This window comes from Alligator sinensis, unplaced genomic scaffold (assembly GCF_000455745.1).
Source record: "Alligator sinensis unplaced genomic scaffold, ASM45574v1 scaffold278_1, whole genome shotgun sequence".
Lineage (NCBI taxonomy): Eukaryota > Metazoa > Chordata > Crocodylia > Alligatoridae > Alligator > Alligator sinensis.
In genome coordinates, this window is record NW_005841952.1 from 56059 (window position 1) to 71914 (window position 15856).

At 64.7% G+C, this 15856-nt stretch overlaps 1 protein-coding gene across 5 annotated transcripts in view; it reads right to left on the reverse strand.

The window, feature by feature from the left end:
* USP2 (ubiquitin specific peptidase 2) overlaps nucleotides 1-15082 on the reverse strand; it is a 23848-nt gene extending 8766 nt beyond the window's left edge. Inside the window, exons 1-3 of one of the 5 annotated variants that reach the window (XM_006020380.3) lie at nucleotides 13816-15082; nucleotides 11635-11715; nucleotides 7541-8313 (exon numbers count right to left, since the gene is read on the reverse strand). In XM_006020380.3, the coding sequence (XP_006020442.1) occupies nucleotides 7541-8272 (732 nt within the window). In that variant the 5' untranslated portion in view covers nucleotides 8273-8313; nucleotides 11635-11715; nucleotides 13816-15082. Of the gene's footprint in view, nucleotides 1-5225; nucleotides 5286-7540; nucleotides 8314-11634; nucleotides 11716-13682 lie in introns of those variants that run through there. The other 4 variants (XM_006020379.3, XM_006020381.3, XM_006020383.3 and 1 more) reach the window with 4 other exon arrangements.
* Nucleotides 15083-15856: the final 774 nt, after the last annotated feature.

The following is a 15856-nucleotide window of genomic DNA, read 5'->3' on the forward strand; positions in this document are numbered from 1 at the left end:
AGGGAGGCGGCGCCGCGCCACTGGCACCGCCTCCCGCGCCGCGCAGCGCCGAGCACCGGCCCCTCCGCGGGGTGCCAGCCGGGGACCCTCCTGCCCTGCATCCTGCCCCTGGCACCGGGGGCGCCTCCAGCCGCTCCTGGGGGGGCACGGGGGCTGGGGGTGCCCTCCTGCCCTGCATCCTCCCCCTGGCATCAGGGGCAGCTGGAGGGGGGCAGCACCCACTGCTACACAGGGTAGGGGGGAAGGGTTCAGGGGGTGTCTGCACCCCTCCTCTGGGTGCCAGCCACTCTTCGGGGGCTGGGGGAGCTGCAGGGACTGTGGGTGCCATCCTGCCCTGCATCCTCCCCCTGGCACGGGGGGGCAGCTGGGAGCCCTGCACCGGCCCCCCCTGGGCAGCCTGCCCCCTTACCCTGCATTCACCTGCAGGCAGCAGGCGGGGCAAGGGCTGCCTTGGCTCTTTGGCAGTGGTGGCCTTAGGGTTGTTGAGGCCCTGGGCAAGAGAATTATTTGGGGTTCTTTAGAGGCTTAATTTTGATGACCTGTAAGCAAGTTGGACATTTGTTGCAAAATTTTGGGGCCTTCTAAAGTGAGGGGTCCCAGGCGGTCATCTGGTTTACCCTCCCCTAAGGCCGCCACTGTCTCTGGTGCCTGGTGCCTGGTGCCCGGTGCCCCTCCAATAAAATGCCACTGCCAGCCATGTGAAAGAACTCCAGGGCTTTGGGGGCCAGAGGATGTCCTGCCGGACACACTGGCCCAATCCTGCCTGGCTGCCGGAGGTCTCCTTGGGGTGCAGAGGATAGGTGTCCCTATCCCCCGGCAGCCACCTCCTTGCCAGTGCGGGTGCACAGACCTGCCGGGGAGCTGGCTGTGGTGGGGGGAGGCAGGACTATTTTTGGCAGCGTTAAAAATATCCAAGGAGGCATCTTGTAGTGTTACTCATCTGCAGGGGACATGGATTTGCTCCTCCCAGATGCCTGCTGCCGTGCTGAGCTCTCTGTACATGTACAGGGGGCTGTGTACCCATTGGCCTGGCACAGCGGGGCATCCCATGTGTGCCCGTCACAGCTACTATGTACAGCGGACGGCACATGCACCAGCACAGGAGGGAGAAGCCCACACGCGTGCATACAAGCTGGGCAGGCAGGCGCTGCTAACGGTATATACACACCAGACTACAAGTGCTTACCTGTACACATGCGCACCCCCCCCCCAGCATGCACAAAAAGCATGTACACACACAGACACACAGCATGCATACATACACGCACACCCAGCATGCATACACACAGCATGCACATACATGCACATACAGCATGCACACACACCATGCACACAGAGCATGCACACACACACACACACACACACACACACACACACACACACAGCATGCACACAGAGCATACACGCACATACAGAGCATGCACACAGAGTGTGAACACATACATTTACACAGAGTATGCACAAACAGACATACACAAAGCATGCACAGACACGCATCATGCATGGGGAGCATGCATACACACACACACACACACACACACACACTATGCACACAGAAAGTGTGCACATACTGAGTGTGCACATGTATACACACAGAGCACACGCACAGTAGAAAGATGTACGATATGTTGCATCCAAGTACAGATTAGGTGCCAGACACCCTGAATTCTACACACCGCATGCACACACGTGTCTTGACACCTGTCTAGCCACTGTGAACTCCAAGCCCCAGCCAACTGTGTACCAAGAAGCCAGGCTGATAGTGCTCCCTGCAGCCAGGCCCCGACGCACACCTTGGGCGGATGCCCTAGCACAGCCGTGGGAGCCGGCGCAAAGCCAGAGGCAAGTGCTGGGGCAGACACTGGTGCAGGGAAGGTGAGTGAGCACCAAGCCGCCAAGTCAAGGCCTGTGCGGCCCTGAGGAGAGAGCAGAGGGCAACTGTCATGCCCGGTCTAGACTATCCCTTGTGCTCATAGCCACAGGCAAGAGATGGGCATGAAGAGGCCATGCTGGCAAGGCTGAGGCATGGCCATCCGGCTGGGATTCCTCACCAGGGCCTGTGGAGTTAGACCCACATTAGCTCCAGACCTGAGCATCCACCCATCGGCAGCCAGACGAGGGCTGCTGGCACTGTCCACACTCGCTGGGCAGGACGCACCATGCCAGGCTGCACAGCCTTCCCTGTTCTAGGCCTCAGGGCTTCACCCTGCCCCGTCTCCTTGGCGCCTGATGGGAGGAGGACATAACACGCTGGCCCCGGATGGGGGGTAACAGGAGTCGTGGCTGTAAAACACACGGTGGTGGCAGCTCCTGGAACCTGGAGAGCAGCCGCGGGTCAGCTGAGGCCGGGTTTCCCAGAAGCCGGGTTATTGATAGAACAGCGCGGTGCCACGTGAGCCCATGGCCCCCCGGGGAGCATCCCCCAGCCCCCGTGTTCCTGGCAGGGCACAATGACAAGGTCCCCGTGCAATGCCCTTGCCTGGCAAGGGTGCCCAGAGCCTGGCGGACAGGGACAGGGCACAGAGGACAGGGCTGGCTGGAGGCCAAGCCCGGTGATCCAGCTGGGGGTGGAAGCGTCAATGCTGCCGGCAATTTTCTGGATGGCTGCGGCCACCGGATGCTGCCGTCACTCGCTGCCCCAAATGGTCAATGGTGCAGCACGGGTTCAGGGGCCAGAGGTAGCTGCCGGCCCACCTCTCCCTCCTCCCAGCCCTCCTGGAGAGCCTGGCGGGTGTGCGTTGAAGAAGCCCCACAGTCCTGCTGCACGGTAAACTGAGGCACTGAGCCCAGGAAAGATTGAGCTACGAAGAACCCAGGAGTCCTTCTCTAGTCGCTGGAGCCCGCTCCTCCTCTGCCGTTAAGAACTGAACCCAGGTGTCCAGGCTACTGGCCCCATGCTGCAAGAGCTCGTGTGAGTGAATGGCTCAGGCTGGATTATGGGGCAGAGGGACCCGGCGCGGCTGCAGAGGCACCGCCAGGACAACCTAACTGTACCCAACACAGCCCCGGTGCCTGCTTAATGGGGCAGAACCGATCGGAGCGCCGGGTGCCCCTCCGCCCGCTTGCGGCCCGTGGCCGCGAGCACTGCCGTCCGTGGTTTAATTATTGCTTACGATCGCTATTGTGCTTCCTGGCCTGGAAAAAGCACGGCTGGAACGTCATGCCGAGGAGCACAGGATGTTCTGGTCCAAGCTCCGCATGGGGCAGCCATGGGACGCAGGCAGCACCTGCCGGCCAGCACCGTGAGCAGCTGGGAGACTCGGCAGTGATTTGGGGGCCTGGCGGAGATCAGACCCTCCTGTGCAGCTGCAGTAGTCGAGCTGGGGCCTGCAACACCGTGTGCTTTGCAATGCCCGAGCAGCAGGTCTGTGCTTGGGATTGGGGTCTATGCTGCAGCTTGCACGTGCCCGTCCCCCTCAGCCAGCTGCTTAGCAGCCAGCCGTGCAGCCGTGGTGCTCCAACCCAGCCAGGCCACCTGAGCCTGCCAGCTGGGGACGTGTCCCCGTGGCAGCTCAAGGGTCAGGCTGGAGTGATCAGAGGCAGGGGCCTGCTCTGCCAGGGGAAGTGCTGGGAGCTCGGGCCCAGGCTGCCGGGGGCATGCAGCAAAGGGCAGACAGACAGGGAGCATTGCCCCTGTCCGGGCACAGCTGGCACCAGCTGTAGGGGACAGCAGAAGAAGCTGCCCCCGGTGCTGTGCCAGGCTGTTGGCTTGGTGCCCCACTCCACCCAGCCAGAGCTGTCTGAGCCCACGCGAGGGGGTGTGTGATGGGGAGCCCCAGGTTTTCCCTTTCCAGGCTCCCGTCCTGCCCTGGGTCCCCTGCCCCAGAGCTGGGCAGAGCAGGGAAGTTAGATGACAGGGGGAAAAGAGAGGGGCAAGGAGACAGGGCAGAATGAGGATGCTCTGCCACCTCCACCTGAAGCCTCCCAGATGCAGCTGCCTCTGGGAGGGACCGCACCACGTTACAGCCCACCTGCCCCTGGGCCAGTCTGTTGTGTAAGGCTCTGCCTGGCAGGCACTGGCTGCTGGAGTCCCGTCTCAGCCCAGCCTCCCCGGCTGGGACTCAGCTCAGCTGGGAAGGGCACAAAGGAGCGGGGTCCCAGGTTCCCCCCAGGGTATGAGCATATGGCATCACAGGGCAGCTTGCTCCTGTTGGCAGGGGGAGTTCCCGGAGGTGGGGGCTAGGCCCGGCTTGCATGAGAGCTTGCAAGAGGCTCCCCGAGGCCCATGACTGCCTAGCAAGGAGGGAGGTGGCAATGCCCCAGCAGGCTCCTGTCTCATGCTGTCCTGCCCCCCCGCTCCCAGCAGCGTTCAGACAGGACACAGGGCCTGGCTGGTCCCAGCTCTGGCTGCTTACGTCTGCATTGAGGCCTCAAGGGCAGGGCTAGGACAGCACCTGCACTCTCCTCTGTTGTCCCCGGGCAGCCACGCGGCTGGGGCTGGCTCTGCCCCTCCTCCCCACTGCAATTCAGGGACGTGGGTGGGGCAGGGCCGGCCGCACAAATCCCCCTGCTCAGGCTGCCCTCTGGCTCCTACCAACCACCCCTGGGTGCAAATCCAGCAGGGATGAACTGAAGGGCAGGGTCACTGCTCCCAGTCCCATACTGGGCCAGGGGGCGGGAGCAGACTGGGACCAGGCAGGTGCCCGGGGCAGAAGCGAGTGCCTGATTGAACCTGGAGTGCAAAATTCCCAGCTGGGCTCTGAGCACCGTGTGCTGCCAGGTGCGGGTGTGGGCAGGATGGGAGCCAGGTGCAGGCGTGTACTCAGAGTGGCCACGCCATGGGGAATGGGCTGTCTCCATGCAACGCTCAGGGTGGACATGCTCTGATGCTCCTGGAGCAGCGTGGTGAGAAGCAGACGCCATGGCAAAAGCGCAGGCGGCTGGTGGTGGCTACAGCCCCCACAGCGACAAAGCCCCTCTAGGAACGGTGCCGTCGGGCTGCCCAGGTGCCCCCTGGTGCCCCCACCCTCTTGCAGCTCTGGTCCAGCCCCAGCCTGACAGTGCAAGGTGCTGCAGGGAGGTTGGCTCCTGGCTGCCGGGGGCAGTCACAGCACGGACCCCTCCCACCCAGCAGCTCCTGGGGTCCGTGGGTCCTCGGCAGAGCAGCTCGAGGTGCCCAAGCTGAGCAGAGGAGGCATCAGATGAGCCCTACAGCAGCAAGGCAGGAATCCTGCCGTCTCGTGCCGCGTGCCCCGTGTAGCGCAGGCACTGCGAGCTCCCCTCACCCCAGCTGGGAGACGAGCGCGGGTCCCTATCCGAGCCCCCGTCATGCATGACGCAGCCTCTGGCGCAGGCCGAACCAGCCTCCCCCAACGGTGTCTCCAGCAGCCGGCGCAGCCCGGCCCAGCCCGGGTTACGTCACCTGGCTCCTGTTCCCGGGGAGGGCGAGCCGGGCACTCAGGCAGCACAGAACGGGCTGTGCTGGGCCCAGTGCCAGGGGCAGGGAGGGGGCACGCGGCTGCCTTGATCTGCTGTATCCCCAGCTGGGCCCACACTTAGCATGTGCTACCTGGCTCCTCGGTGCCCCTCACTCCCAACCCACCCCTGGCAGTGACTGCTCCCTGCAGAATCTGCCCAGCTGCCCCCACCCACCACCCCCCAGGCACCAGCAGGCACCTCCTGGCAGGGGTCAGAAGCAGGAGGCAGGGTCCTAGCAGGGAGCTCTGGGAGGGATTGGGGCCCAGGCGGAGCAGAGAGGTCTGCGCGAGCCTGGCGCTCTCTCCCGGCTCTGCGCGGCAGAGCTTACATAACAAGCGTCATTGTTCAACCACGTCTCGGGAACATCCACACGCAGCCAGGCTGGCATGCCCAGAGCAGGGCCAGCTTGGGCAGCTTCACGCGTCCCAGCAGGAGCCCATCGCGGGAGCTGGGGGAGGAGAGGTGAGCATGGCCCTGTGTGTGTGTGTGTGGGGGCGGGTGTGCAGGGGCCGGGGAGTGTGTGTGCAAACGGGGGCAGTGGAGTGCATGTGTGTGTATATAGAGGTCTGTTCACAGCAGGGGTAAAATGAGTGCATTGGTTTCTATGTGTAGGTGGAGGTGATGTGTGAATGTGTGTGTGTTGGGTGGGGTGGTGAGTGTGTGTGTGAAGCATGAGTGCCGGAGTGTGTGTGTGCCCATACATGGGAGAGGAAGCCAGGCTGTGAGCTGGTGTGTGTAGGTGGCATGAATATGTGAATGTGCGTGTGTGTGTGGGTATGTACATGTAAGAAGCAGCCAGACTGTGTGGACTTGCGCATGTGTGTCCGTGTGCCCATGCACCCCTCTGTGCGTGTGTAGGGGTGTGTATGCAGAACCCCCTGCCCAGTGCAAGGGTTTTGTGGGGGCTCTGCTGTGCTCGGTGACCTCAGCGAGCAGGGGCTATCACAAAGCCAGTGCCCCCTGGATGGGTCTGGGGCAGGAGGGACGGGCGTGAAGGGCTTGTGGGCACATGGGCAGGCTGGATGCTGGAGCACCAGAAGACAATCCGGGACTGCAGGGAGCACCGAGCTGGCCTGGGCTTCCCCAGGACACAGAGCTGCCCACCTGTCCCCACCTGGAACCCTTCCCCCGGGCACTGCCCCCATGCCAACATCTCCTGCCTGCAGCACCCTGACCCCTGCGGAGCAACTGGCGCAGCCCTGAACACCCCTTTGGTGCTAGAGGATGCATGGAGCCAGGTAGACCTGGGCACGCAGGGGTAGCAAATCCAGACCCCCTCACCCCACCTGGATTAGCATGACCGCTCGGGTAGCTGGGGCTTATGAGCAGGGAGCTCCTGCCCTGTGCTGCTGCCTGGTCCCCTGGGCAGCTCAGTGTCCGCGCTCCCCCCAGCCAGCCCTTCACTTTGTTGCCATTGGAGGTGGGGAGCAGGGGTGAGAGGTTTGCAGGGCAGGGCCTGACCACAGGGTGCCAGCCCCCCTGAGCATGGCCAACACGCAGGTGTCTGGGAGACGGGTCCACGTCCGGACGGTAACCACGAGAGGAGAGATGCCAAGTGTTCCTCTATGCGGGACTGCCCGTGTGTGCAGGGCTCTGCACAGGACCTGCCCTCCCTTCTCAGACCCACCCATGTGACCGCGTGCCCTGCCCGTCCCCTGCCCCTGGCCTGCGAGTTGGCTCAGCCTCACCCCCAATACCCTCCCTGGCTCGGATGCACGGACTGCCTGCAGCCAGGGCTGTCTGTGGATGGCACAGCCCATCTGCACCGCTCGCCGAAGGAGGCAGGACCCAGGGGGCAGGGCAGGGGTCCCCCAGACAGCCGGCTCCAGTGAGCGCAGCTCTGCAGGTCAGGCACTGGCTAGGTTCAGGGTGCCCCCAACGCAGGGCTACAGACGGGACCCAGGCGCCCTGCCGCCTGCCCCCTGCTCCAGCACACCAAGCCCCACGTAAGACATGGGAGCAGAGCCCAGGTGTCCGGCCTCTCTCACTGTTGCTCTAACCACTGCACAACACTGCCATGCTCATTTGCTCACTGCTGCTGACCTGCATCTTGGTTCGACCACCCCCACCCCAAACCAGGCACCAACGCCTTCCACCTCCCGGGCCGAGACGCGGCACTTACCGAAGCATCCCTGGCAGGCGAGTCGGTGCGGCTCTGGCTGCGCTCCCAGGGCTGGCTGGAGCAGTGGCTGGGGGTGCGCAGGGTGGGCGTGATAATCTCCTGGGCTGAGGGGTGGGGGCTGGCGAGGGGGCGGCCGCCCTTGCGGCTGTAGGACTGCAGGTACTCCTGAACATACTCCGAGCGGCTGGCGGCCTGGTAGAGACTCTGCAGGGCGCACAGCTCCGGCCGGTTGCGGGCGACGACGGGGCTGCGGGCAGGCGAGTCCACTCGGTACGACTCGGACGTGTGCAGCCCTGCAAACTCTCGCGCCAGGTCCGAGTGGCTGCTGGACTTCTTGCGGCTCAGGGAGGCCGGCGCTGGGACGTAGCTGGTGGGGCTGCTGGGCGAACCGGCATAGGAGTAGCAGGATCCCCCGTTTAGGCCGCTGGTACCCACTGGTCGCCCTGGCACGTGCCTGTAGCCCAGGTTCAGCCGGATGCTGGGGTCGGAGTGCAGGGACAGCCGGCCCGGGTCGTAGCTGGTCGGGGAGGAGCCCGTGGCACGGAGATGGCTAGGAGCCATGTAGGTGCCAGTGGGGCCAGTTTTAAAGCCGATTTTGTCCTTGTCTGGGTAGGAGGTGGTAAGGTTGGAGCCATAGGAGTAGGAGCCATAGCTGGGGGTCTTGCTGTAGGTGGTCTCTGCGTAGCGGGACGAGTCCACGTAGCGCTTCAGGGTGGAGGAGAGCTGGGACATCCTGGTGGCCGGGGCTGGGTGAGCACCACTGGCAGCATCGACTGTGGGAGGAGAGCCCAGAGAGAGGGGTCAGAGGCTGGAAAAGGGCATCTCCACATGCCCCCGGGGGGGACCCAGGGGGAAGGAGCCCTCTGCCCATACCTGCCGGGGAGACAGGCTCCAGCACCGCCTGCCACTTGCCTCACCAAAACCTGCTCCCCCAGCCCCTAGGAGGGAGCCACGGCCTGGCAGGGGACTGCCTGTCCTCCCCACCTTCCCAGGGGCAGTCAGTGACACATGGTGGGCAGAAAGGAACTGGATCCCAGTATGCCGGGGCCCAGGGACTGGAGGGGTGTCCAGGGAGTTTGGAAGGCCCGAAAGCCCTGCCCATCGTGCAGCCACATGGAGAATGAGTTTGTACAGTCTCAGCCCAGGTGCCAGAGGATGGAGCGTGGCCTCAGAAGTTCCCCTCCCCACAGCCTGACCGGCACGTGCAGCAGAGACTGGGAGCTGGACCCCCTCATGCCCCACTGTGAGGTCAGAGGAAGACAACAGAGCGAAGGACTGGACCTGGGAGTGCAGGGGGGCAGAGAGGAGGAAGGGTGATGAGAAACCATGGGAAGACTAAGGATCAGGGCCACAGCGAGGCCCTGCCACCTGCTCCCAGCCACACTGCACCTGATCTGCCCAGGGACGCTGCTGCCCCATCAATAATTCAGCCCCGCAAGCGCGCTTCCGGCTGGAGCATGCTACTGTGATGCCCATGGGATGCCCTGTTGGAGCGGCTGGGCATGGGAATGCCCCCTCCCCTGCCGGCCTCGGGACCTTGGTATTCCAGAAGCAGAGGCTGGGGCTATTCAGGAGCTGCCAGCTCTGCTCCAGGCTGCTGCAAGAAAGGGCTGGGGGTGGGGGAAGACCTGACCCAATTCAAAAGCTCTGGGATGGGAGGGGGAAGGGTGTTACTGGGCTAGACTGGGGGCCAACCATAGGCAGCACAGGAGAGCAAAGACGCCAGGCCAAGACTCCTGGTGCCAGCTTCACCTCTGGGCACCTATGGGATGGGGGGGGGGGGGGGGGGGAGATGCCCCTGAGGGGCATCACACCCATGGCTGGAAGTGCCCACTACAGGCAGTCAGTCAAGTTTGGACCCAGGGTGGGGTAAGTGCCATGCCCAAGGCCAGCCAATGAGTCAGTAGCAGAGCTAGCAACAGCACCCAGGAGTTTGGAGTCCTACTAGTGTCCGTAGCCCTGGGCAGTGCCCTGAAGGCAGAAGCACTGCTGCATGCAAGAGGGGGTGCCCAGGGCACCCCCTTGGCCAGCTCTCCACCCCCTGCCCCCACCGCAACAGAGCCTGGTGGGTCACAAGCACTGCTCTCAAGAGCACCCCCCCCTCACTCCCACTTCCCAACAGACCCCAGGTGAGATGCAGGGGGGTGCACGTGGGCACCCGCTGGGCTGCAACTGGGAGGAAAGTTTGTTGCTGGTGCAGCTCCATGCAGAGGGGCAGCAGCTGGCGTGGGGCAGGGTCAGGGCTCCCAGGCCCGGGCTCTGGCTGGCCCCCAAGGGGCCTAGGGACATTACCTGGTGCCGGGGAAGCCCCTGGACAGTCCTGTGGGCCTGCCGCTCGCTTCCCCACACTTTCAGGACAGCGGATCGCATGGCTCCGAGAGTCTCCGGTCACCAAGGCAACGACCCTGATTCAAAACCCTTCCCCGGCGCAGCTGGGCGGGATTTCGGCACGCTTGGCCGGGTGCCAGGGCAGGGCTGGCACACACTCGCTGCCTGGAGCAGCTGTGCGGCGCGCTGCCTGCCGCTGGCACAGGGGCCACGGTCGAGGGCAGGCTGACCCACACCCGCCATGCCTCACTGCTGGGGATCTCCAAGCATCTGCCACGCCACCCATCCCCGGAGCCTTGCTGACCCATGTGCCACGGTGCCGGTGACACAGCCACAAGCCCCAGGGCAGTGAGGTCAGCAGCTGGGGACACATAGCAAGGCCCTGACGGAGCAGGCAGAGGTGTGCAGGGGCCTCGGCTGCAGTATGCAGAGCCAGGGGTAGCTCCAGAGGTCCCGAGCCCCAGCCCCCTGCAGCCACGCGGGCCCGGGAGCACCGGGCTTGGCCTCCGCCTGCTCCCCCAGGTAGCCCGAGTCCTGCCGCACGGTCCAAGGATGCCGGGTCCACCTGGGTCCAGCTCAGCCACCCGGAGTCGTCAGCACTAGCAGCCCAGGCCCCCGTCTGTGCCCTAATGATGCCCCCCCACTGGGGGCCGAGGCCCCCCAGGCGCAGGGGCTCGGGTCATGGGGGCCGTGCATGGCCCTTGGGCCCCATCGCGGTGCAGGAGCTTTGGATTTTCCACTGGCAGGCGGGCGGGTGAAAGCGATCCACGTGAAATCGGAGGCCGCTGGAGGGAGCGTCACGGGTCCCGGGGAGGCTATGCTAACCACGCTCGTGCCTCAGCTGCTCAGGCCCAGCACAGCAGTGTCTCAGCCCCTGCCCACGCCCCAGGGATTTTCTGTCTGGGCCTCTGGGCTGCGCCAGCATTGGGCTGGGATCCCGTCCTCTTGAGGAAACAATCATCCCTGAGTGGGTCGGGAACGCTGAGCCGGCAAAGCCAGCCCGAGCACACAGACCTGTTTGGGGAGGAGGCCGCTGGGGTGAATAATCCAGCTGGGGCGAGGCTGCTCCCTCCCTCCATCAGCAGGAGCTGATGCCCCAGCCCTGCTGCCCTTGGCATGGCAGGGGCTTGGTTTGTAGGCAAGTAGGAGCCGCATTGAAGGGTGGCACGACCCAACGGGTACTGGGTGTATGGGGGCTGCTCGCGGGGCACAGGCCACGCAGCTCCCGGCCCCTTTCAGCAGCAGGTGAGCTCAGCACAGACACCCTCTGGGCTGCCCCGGAGCCTAGCCCAGAGCAGGCTCCCTGGTGCCAGGGCAGCTGCGGGGCCCAGTCCTGGCACAGACCAGCCCCAGTTCAGTGCCCACCCCATAGCCCCACTTCTTCGAGTCCCTTTTCCCCCCACATAGTGCCCGTCTTTCAACAGGGCCCCTTCCCTCACGAGCCACACACAGGGCTGGACTCTCCCCCCGATGACCGTGTCCCCCCGCTGTTGCAGAAAGCACCTCTCCTGACAGCCCCCCAGCCAGGACCGAGGCAGCCACCTCTGGGGTGAAACAAGCAGCTGTGGAAATTCATTTCCAAGAAACACAATATGAGCTCAAAGCTATGGGGGACGAGGGAGGAATCAGCCAGAACATGTTTCAAGACCACAGTGGCCAAGCCCCAGCGTCAGGCTACGTCTGAGGACATTGGTCATGTGCCAGTGCCCTGTCCCCAGGCACTCCTGTGCCTCTGCCCCATGTCGGGAGGGCCCCTCACCGCTTACCATCTAAGATCGCCACTTTTGTGCCAGCTGCCTGCTCCGCGGAGCGTCCCGGGCTGTGTCACACCATCCTGGGCCCCAGGACTGCAAGAGACCAGACACCTGTCCTGAGACCTTGAGGCGGGAGGATCCCGACCAGCCCAGCTTCTCTCTGGAATAATTCCCGGCACTTTTATAGCACCCGGGACTTCAAAGGCCGCGGCAGGCCCCAGTGACTCAGGCAGGCCTCCACCCTCCCTGGGAGGCTGCCGCTCTGTCATTAGTCCCATTGTGCAGATGGAGAAGCTGAGGCACAGACACATCCGGTCCACAGTCATGTGGCGAGGGAGAGGCGAGCTTGGGAATGGGACCCAGGAGTCTTGGCTCTGAGCCCTCACCACTAGACTGCCCCGTTCCCCCTTGAGTAGTCTGGAGCTGAAGCTTCAAGGCAGGGAAGTGTGCCAAGGCCTGGCAGCCCAGAGACGCCCTCTGTGAGACAGGCATGGGCTTGGCTCCACCTCTGGGTGAGGAGAGAGGCCTGGTCCCCTCAGACAACCCCCAAGTGCTCCAGGAGATTGCAGAGCTGGCCTGGAGGTGCTGGGCTGCACATGAGGGCGGTCACTGAGCCGGTTGGCTGGGCATGACGGAGGGGACCCTGTGCCTTCCCAAACCTGCTGGCAATAGTGCCTGGGCCACGGTGCCAGAGCTCTGTCCCCACCCCGGTAACCTCGCCGGGGGATGCTGCTCTGCTCCCTGCACCGACACTGTCCCCGTGGACTTGGCTTACCCAGCCCCAGCGCCTGCTCGCGTGCTAGAGCCATCACGGCACAGGCATTTCTTGCTTACCCAGGTGCTAGAGCGGAGTCAAAGCCTCAGAGACACAATGTCCCAGCCTGGAGGTTACCCTAGATCTCGACAAGCCGTACCCAGCACCACGGGGCATCCGCTGCCTCCTGGGGCAGGGTCACCTGCGACCGGCGGACGGCTGCTGGGGGCTGGGATGAGAGAGGGGGCCCGGCGGAGCTCTTAGCAGAGTGGGACACCAAATCGAACCCCTCACGGACCCACTCCACCCAGGCCTCCAGGCTCGGGGAGAGGGAATGCCCCTCTCCGAGGGTCGCAAGGGGAAGGGCCTGTTTGCTGCCGGGCGGCGAGGTCTGTTATGCCAGGAATTCCTCGCAGCCCGTGGGGTTATCTGGGGGCTGGGAGCTGCCTGCACGTTTCCCTTGCACGAGAAGCTCCATGGCCCAGGGGACGCTGCCTATCAGCGGATCAGCCAGGCACCTTAACTGCTCCGGGGCTCAGTGCAAATCACCTGCTGGCCCTGCCGGCATGACTTGGGGGGGGGCACAGCCTGCACGTGGTCTGTGTTGTGGGGCCAGATCCACAACTATCTCCTGGAGCTGGAGCCAGGAGACACAGGATGAGCTCCTGCCCTGGAGCCCCAGCTCTGCTCCCTGCGTGCAAGGTGCCCAAATCCCCATGGCTCCCCTCTTGGGTGGCAATGGGCCTTCTCCCACCCACACGTATCACAGAGCTGGCCAAGGCCCCAGCTTTCAAAGCCCTTCTCTGCTCAAGGCTCTATTTAGCAGCACTTCCACGGGCGGCTTTCCGGTCTGTCCCCTGGGTCCCAAGCCGAGACCTACCAACTCACGTCACCTGATGCCTAGCAGCAATCAGAGGGCACCAACCTCCGCTGCTGAAAGTCCAAGCTGGCTCTCAATGCCCGACGCAGCCAGGCCCCTGCCCAAGCTCTCCACAGCCCGGTCAAACCCACTGCGTGGCACGGACTGACACCCAACGGCCAAGGGGGACTTGGTGGGACTGGACGACAAGCAGGCCAGTTTTGTGCCCAGTGGGCTGTGTAGGCGAGTGGAGGATGCTTGGTTTTGGGTCGAACAACAAAGAACAAGCAAAGGGTGGGTGCCAGGAGCTGCTGCCATGCCCTCCCTGGGCTGCTCAGCATCTTCCTTTCCAGGCAGCAGTGAACTTGGCTAAGTCTTCCCTGAACTTTCTCTGTCTCCCGGGGCCCCAGAATTAGTCCCGTAAGCCCCGAGCGGGCCCGTACGCACCTGCGTGTGGACGAGCAGGGCCGGAGGGTCACGGTTTGTCATGGGGCGACACCGGAGCAGCCGGGACGGGGTCACGTCGGGATCAGCGCGGCGCTGGCTCTGGCGCGCAAGCAGAAACCCGATGGCTACTAACCTGTTTGCGGGACAGGACGGGATGTCTGCGCAGACGGCTCTGCCGGGGACCAGGCTGGAACGGGCCGAGGGCTGAGCCGCTGCGTGAGCCGCTGAAGAAATTCTCAGCTCAGGTTACCGGCTAGATAAATATAGTGTCTTATCTGACCTCACTGGGCGCTGGAGCACGCCTCTGGCATGCCAGCCCGGGGAGCTTAAAGGGGCAGCACAGTGCACACCGGGCCCAATCCAGCGGGGCCCTGCACCCACAGAAAGAGGGCACTGTCACGGAGGGTGGGGGGCATGGGTAACCAGAGGCACTGGGGGCTGGAGGCAGGGGAGACCAAGGTTTGGAGGGCCTGGAGGGAGGTGTAAGGCAGCGAGGAGGGCTGGGGTGATGTTCTGGGGACAGGGCAATGGGACGGAGCCGGGACAGGCAGCAGGGCCTCTGGGCGCTGAAGCAGCCAGGCAACAGATGCAGGGTCTGAGTCACCGGATGGCAGGCTGCTCCGATCCTGATCCAGCACCTGCTGAGAGCAGGGGAAGGCCTGCCCCATCCCCCAGGCCACGGGGACCAGGTGCCCCTGGGACCTTCCTGCACCAGGGCGATGAGCATGGGACGGGACCCTACAAGGAGAGGCAGGGATTTGTCTGGGACACAGGGCAGGGCTGACTGGGATGGTGCAAACAGACAGGTTGGGGGGAGAGGTCACAGGGCACTTAGGCATCTGTCCCCTGCAGCTCCCAGGTCCTCACAAGCGAGACAGGGCAGGCCCTTCTCAGCCGGCTTTGCCTGGTGGGTCTGTGGCAATGGGCCGGTCACCCCTGGGGCTCTGTGGGCGGGGGCATACCGGGGCCCTAGGAGGAGCTCCGCGCACAGACCCAGAGCGACATGGATCGGGTGGGATGCCACCCACCGAGGGCTGGTCCCCAGGGCTGATGTGGGGCGCTGGCGGGCAGTGACTCAGTCTGCGCACACTGGGATAATTAGGCAGGATGCAATTAACCCGGCATTTCCCTCCCTTCTGCGTTACAGGCCAGGAATGGGGCAGGCGGCACTGGGAAAGCTCCCGGGACAGCCTCAGCCCTGGCCTCCACCCCCAGGAGGGTGACGCCAGGGGTCCGGCTGCTCCCCGCTCCGCCCCGCCGCAGGGAGGGGCCTGCAGCCTGGTATGACCCCTGCCCCTTGGGCACTGAGGTCACAACCTCCACGTGCAGCACGGCGTGGCACATGTGCCGCTGTGATGTGCCACAGCCTCATGTGCACGTGCCGTGTGAGGGGCCATGTGCCCTCCTCTACCTGGCATGGGTTGGCTTGGCCCGTGCACTCCCTGGCCCGCACAAAGCTGGGGGCAACCCCCAGTGGGCACCAGCCGGGGAGGGGGGGGCGCAGTTCCCCCAGCCTGGGGGGCACTGCCGTGGAGCAGGCAGGTGGGCATCGCCCCGCTCCCTAGGCCCGGAGGAGGCGGCTGCGATGCACTCACCTGGCTCCGGGCACAGCAGCCAGCACCGGTGTCTCGGCGGAGCTGCCCGGGCCGCGATGTCACAATGGAGCCCGGTCCCCCCTCCCTGGCCTGGGCTGGGCTGGGCCAAGCCGGGCATCCCTGGGCACCCGCAAGGAAGACAGGGCAGGCTCGGGCATCCAGTGGGTTTATTCTGTGGCAGAGCAGGCACTGCCCCGCCGGGTCGAGCTGCAGCAAGCCGGGGACACAACGACAGCGGGCACGGATCACGGATCGGGGCCGGGCTGCGCCCCCCTCACTGGCGCAGGGGGAGAGGGTGGGGGCCAAGGCTGCCCCGGTGCAGCCTCTCTTGCATCTTCTCGGGGGCCTCCCCTGGCCCCCGTTGGCCCGGGGGCCCCAAAGCAGAGGGGAGGTGCAAAGGGGCTGCCAGCCCCAGGGAGCAGGAATTGCTGGGGGAGGAAGACTGGAGCCCTGACCTGGAGGAAGACTGGGCTGGAGCAAAACAGCTGGAAGCACGGAGGGAGGAGCGCTGGCATCGAGGGGTGTCCCCCCCCGGCCTCTGTCCTGAGGGAGACAGCAGCCAGCAGTGACAGGGGAGGG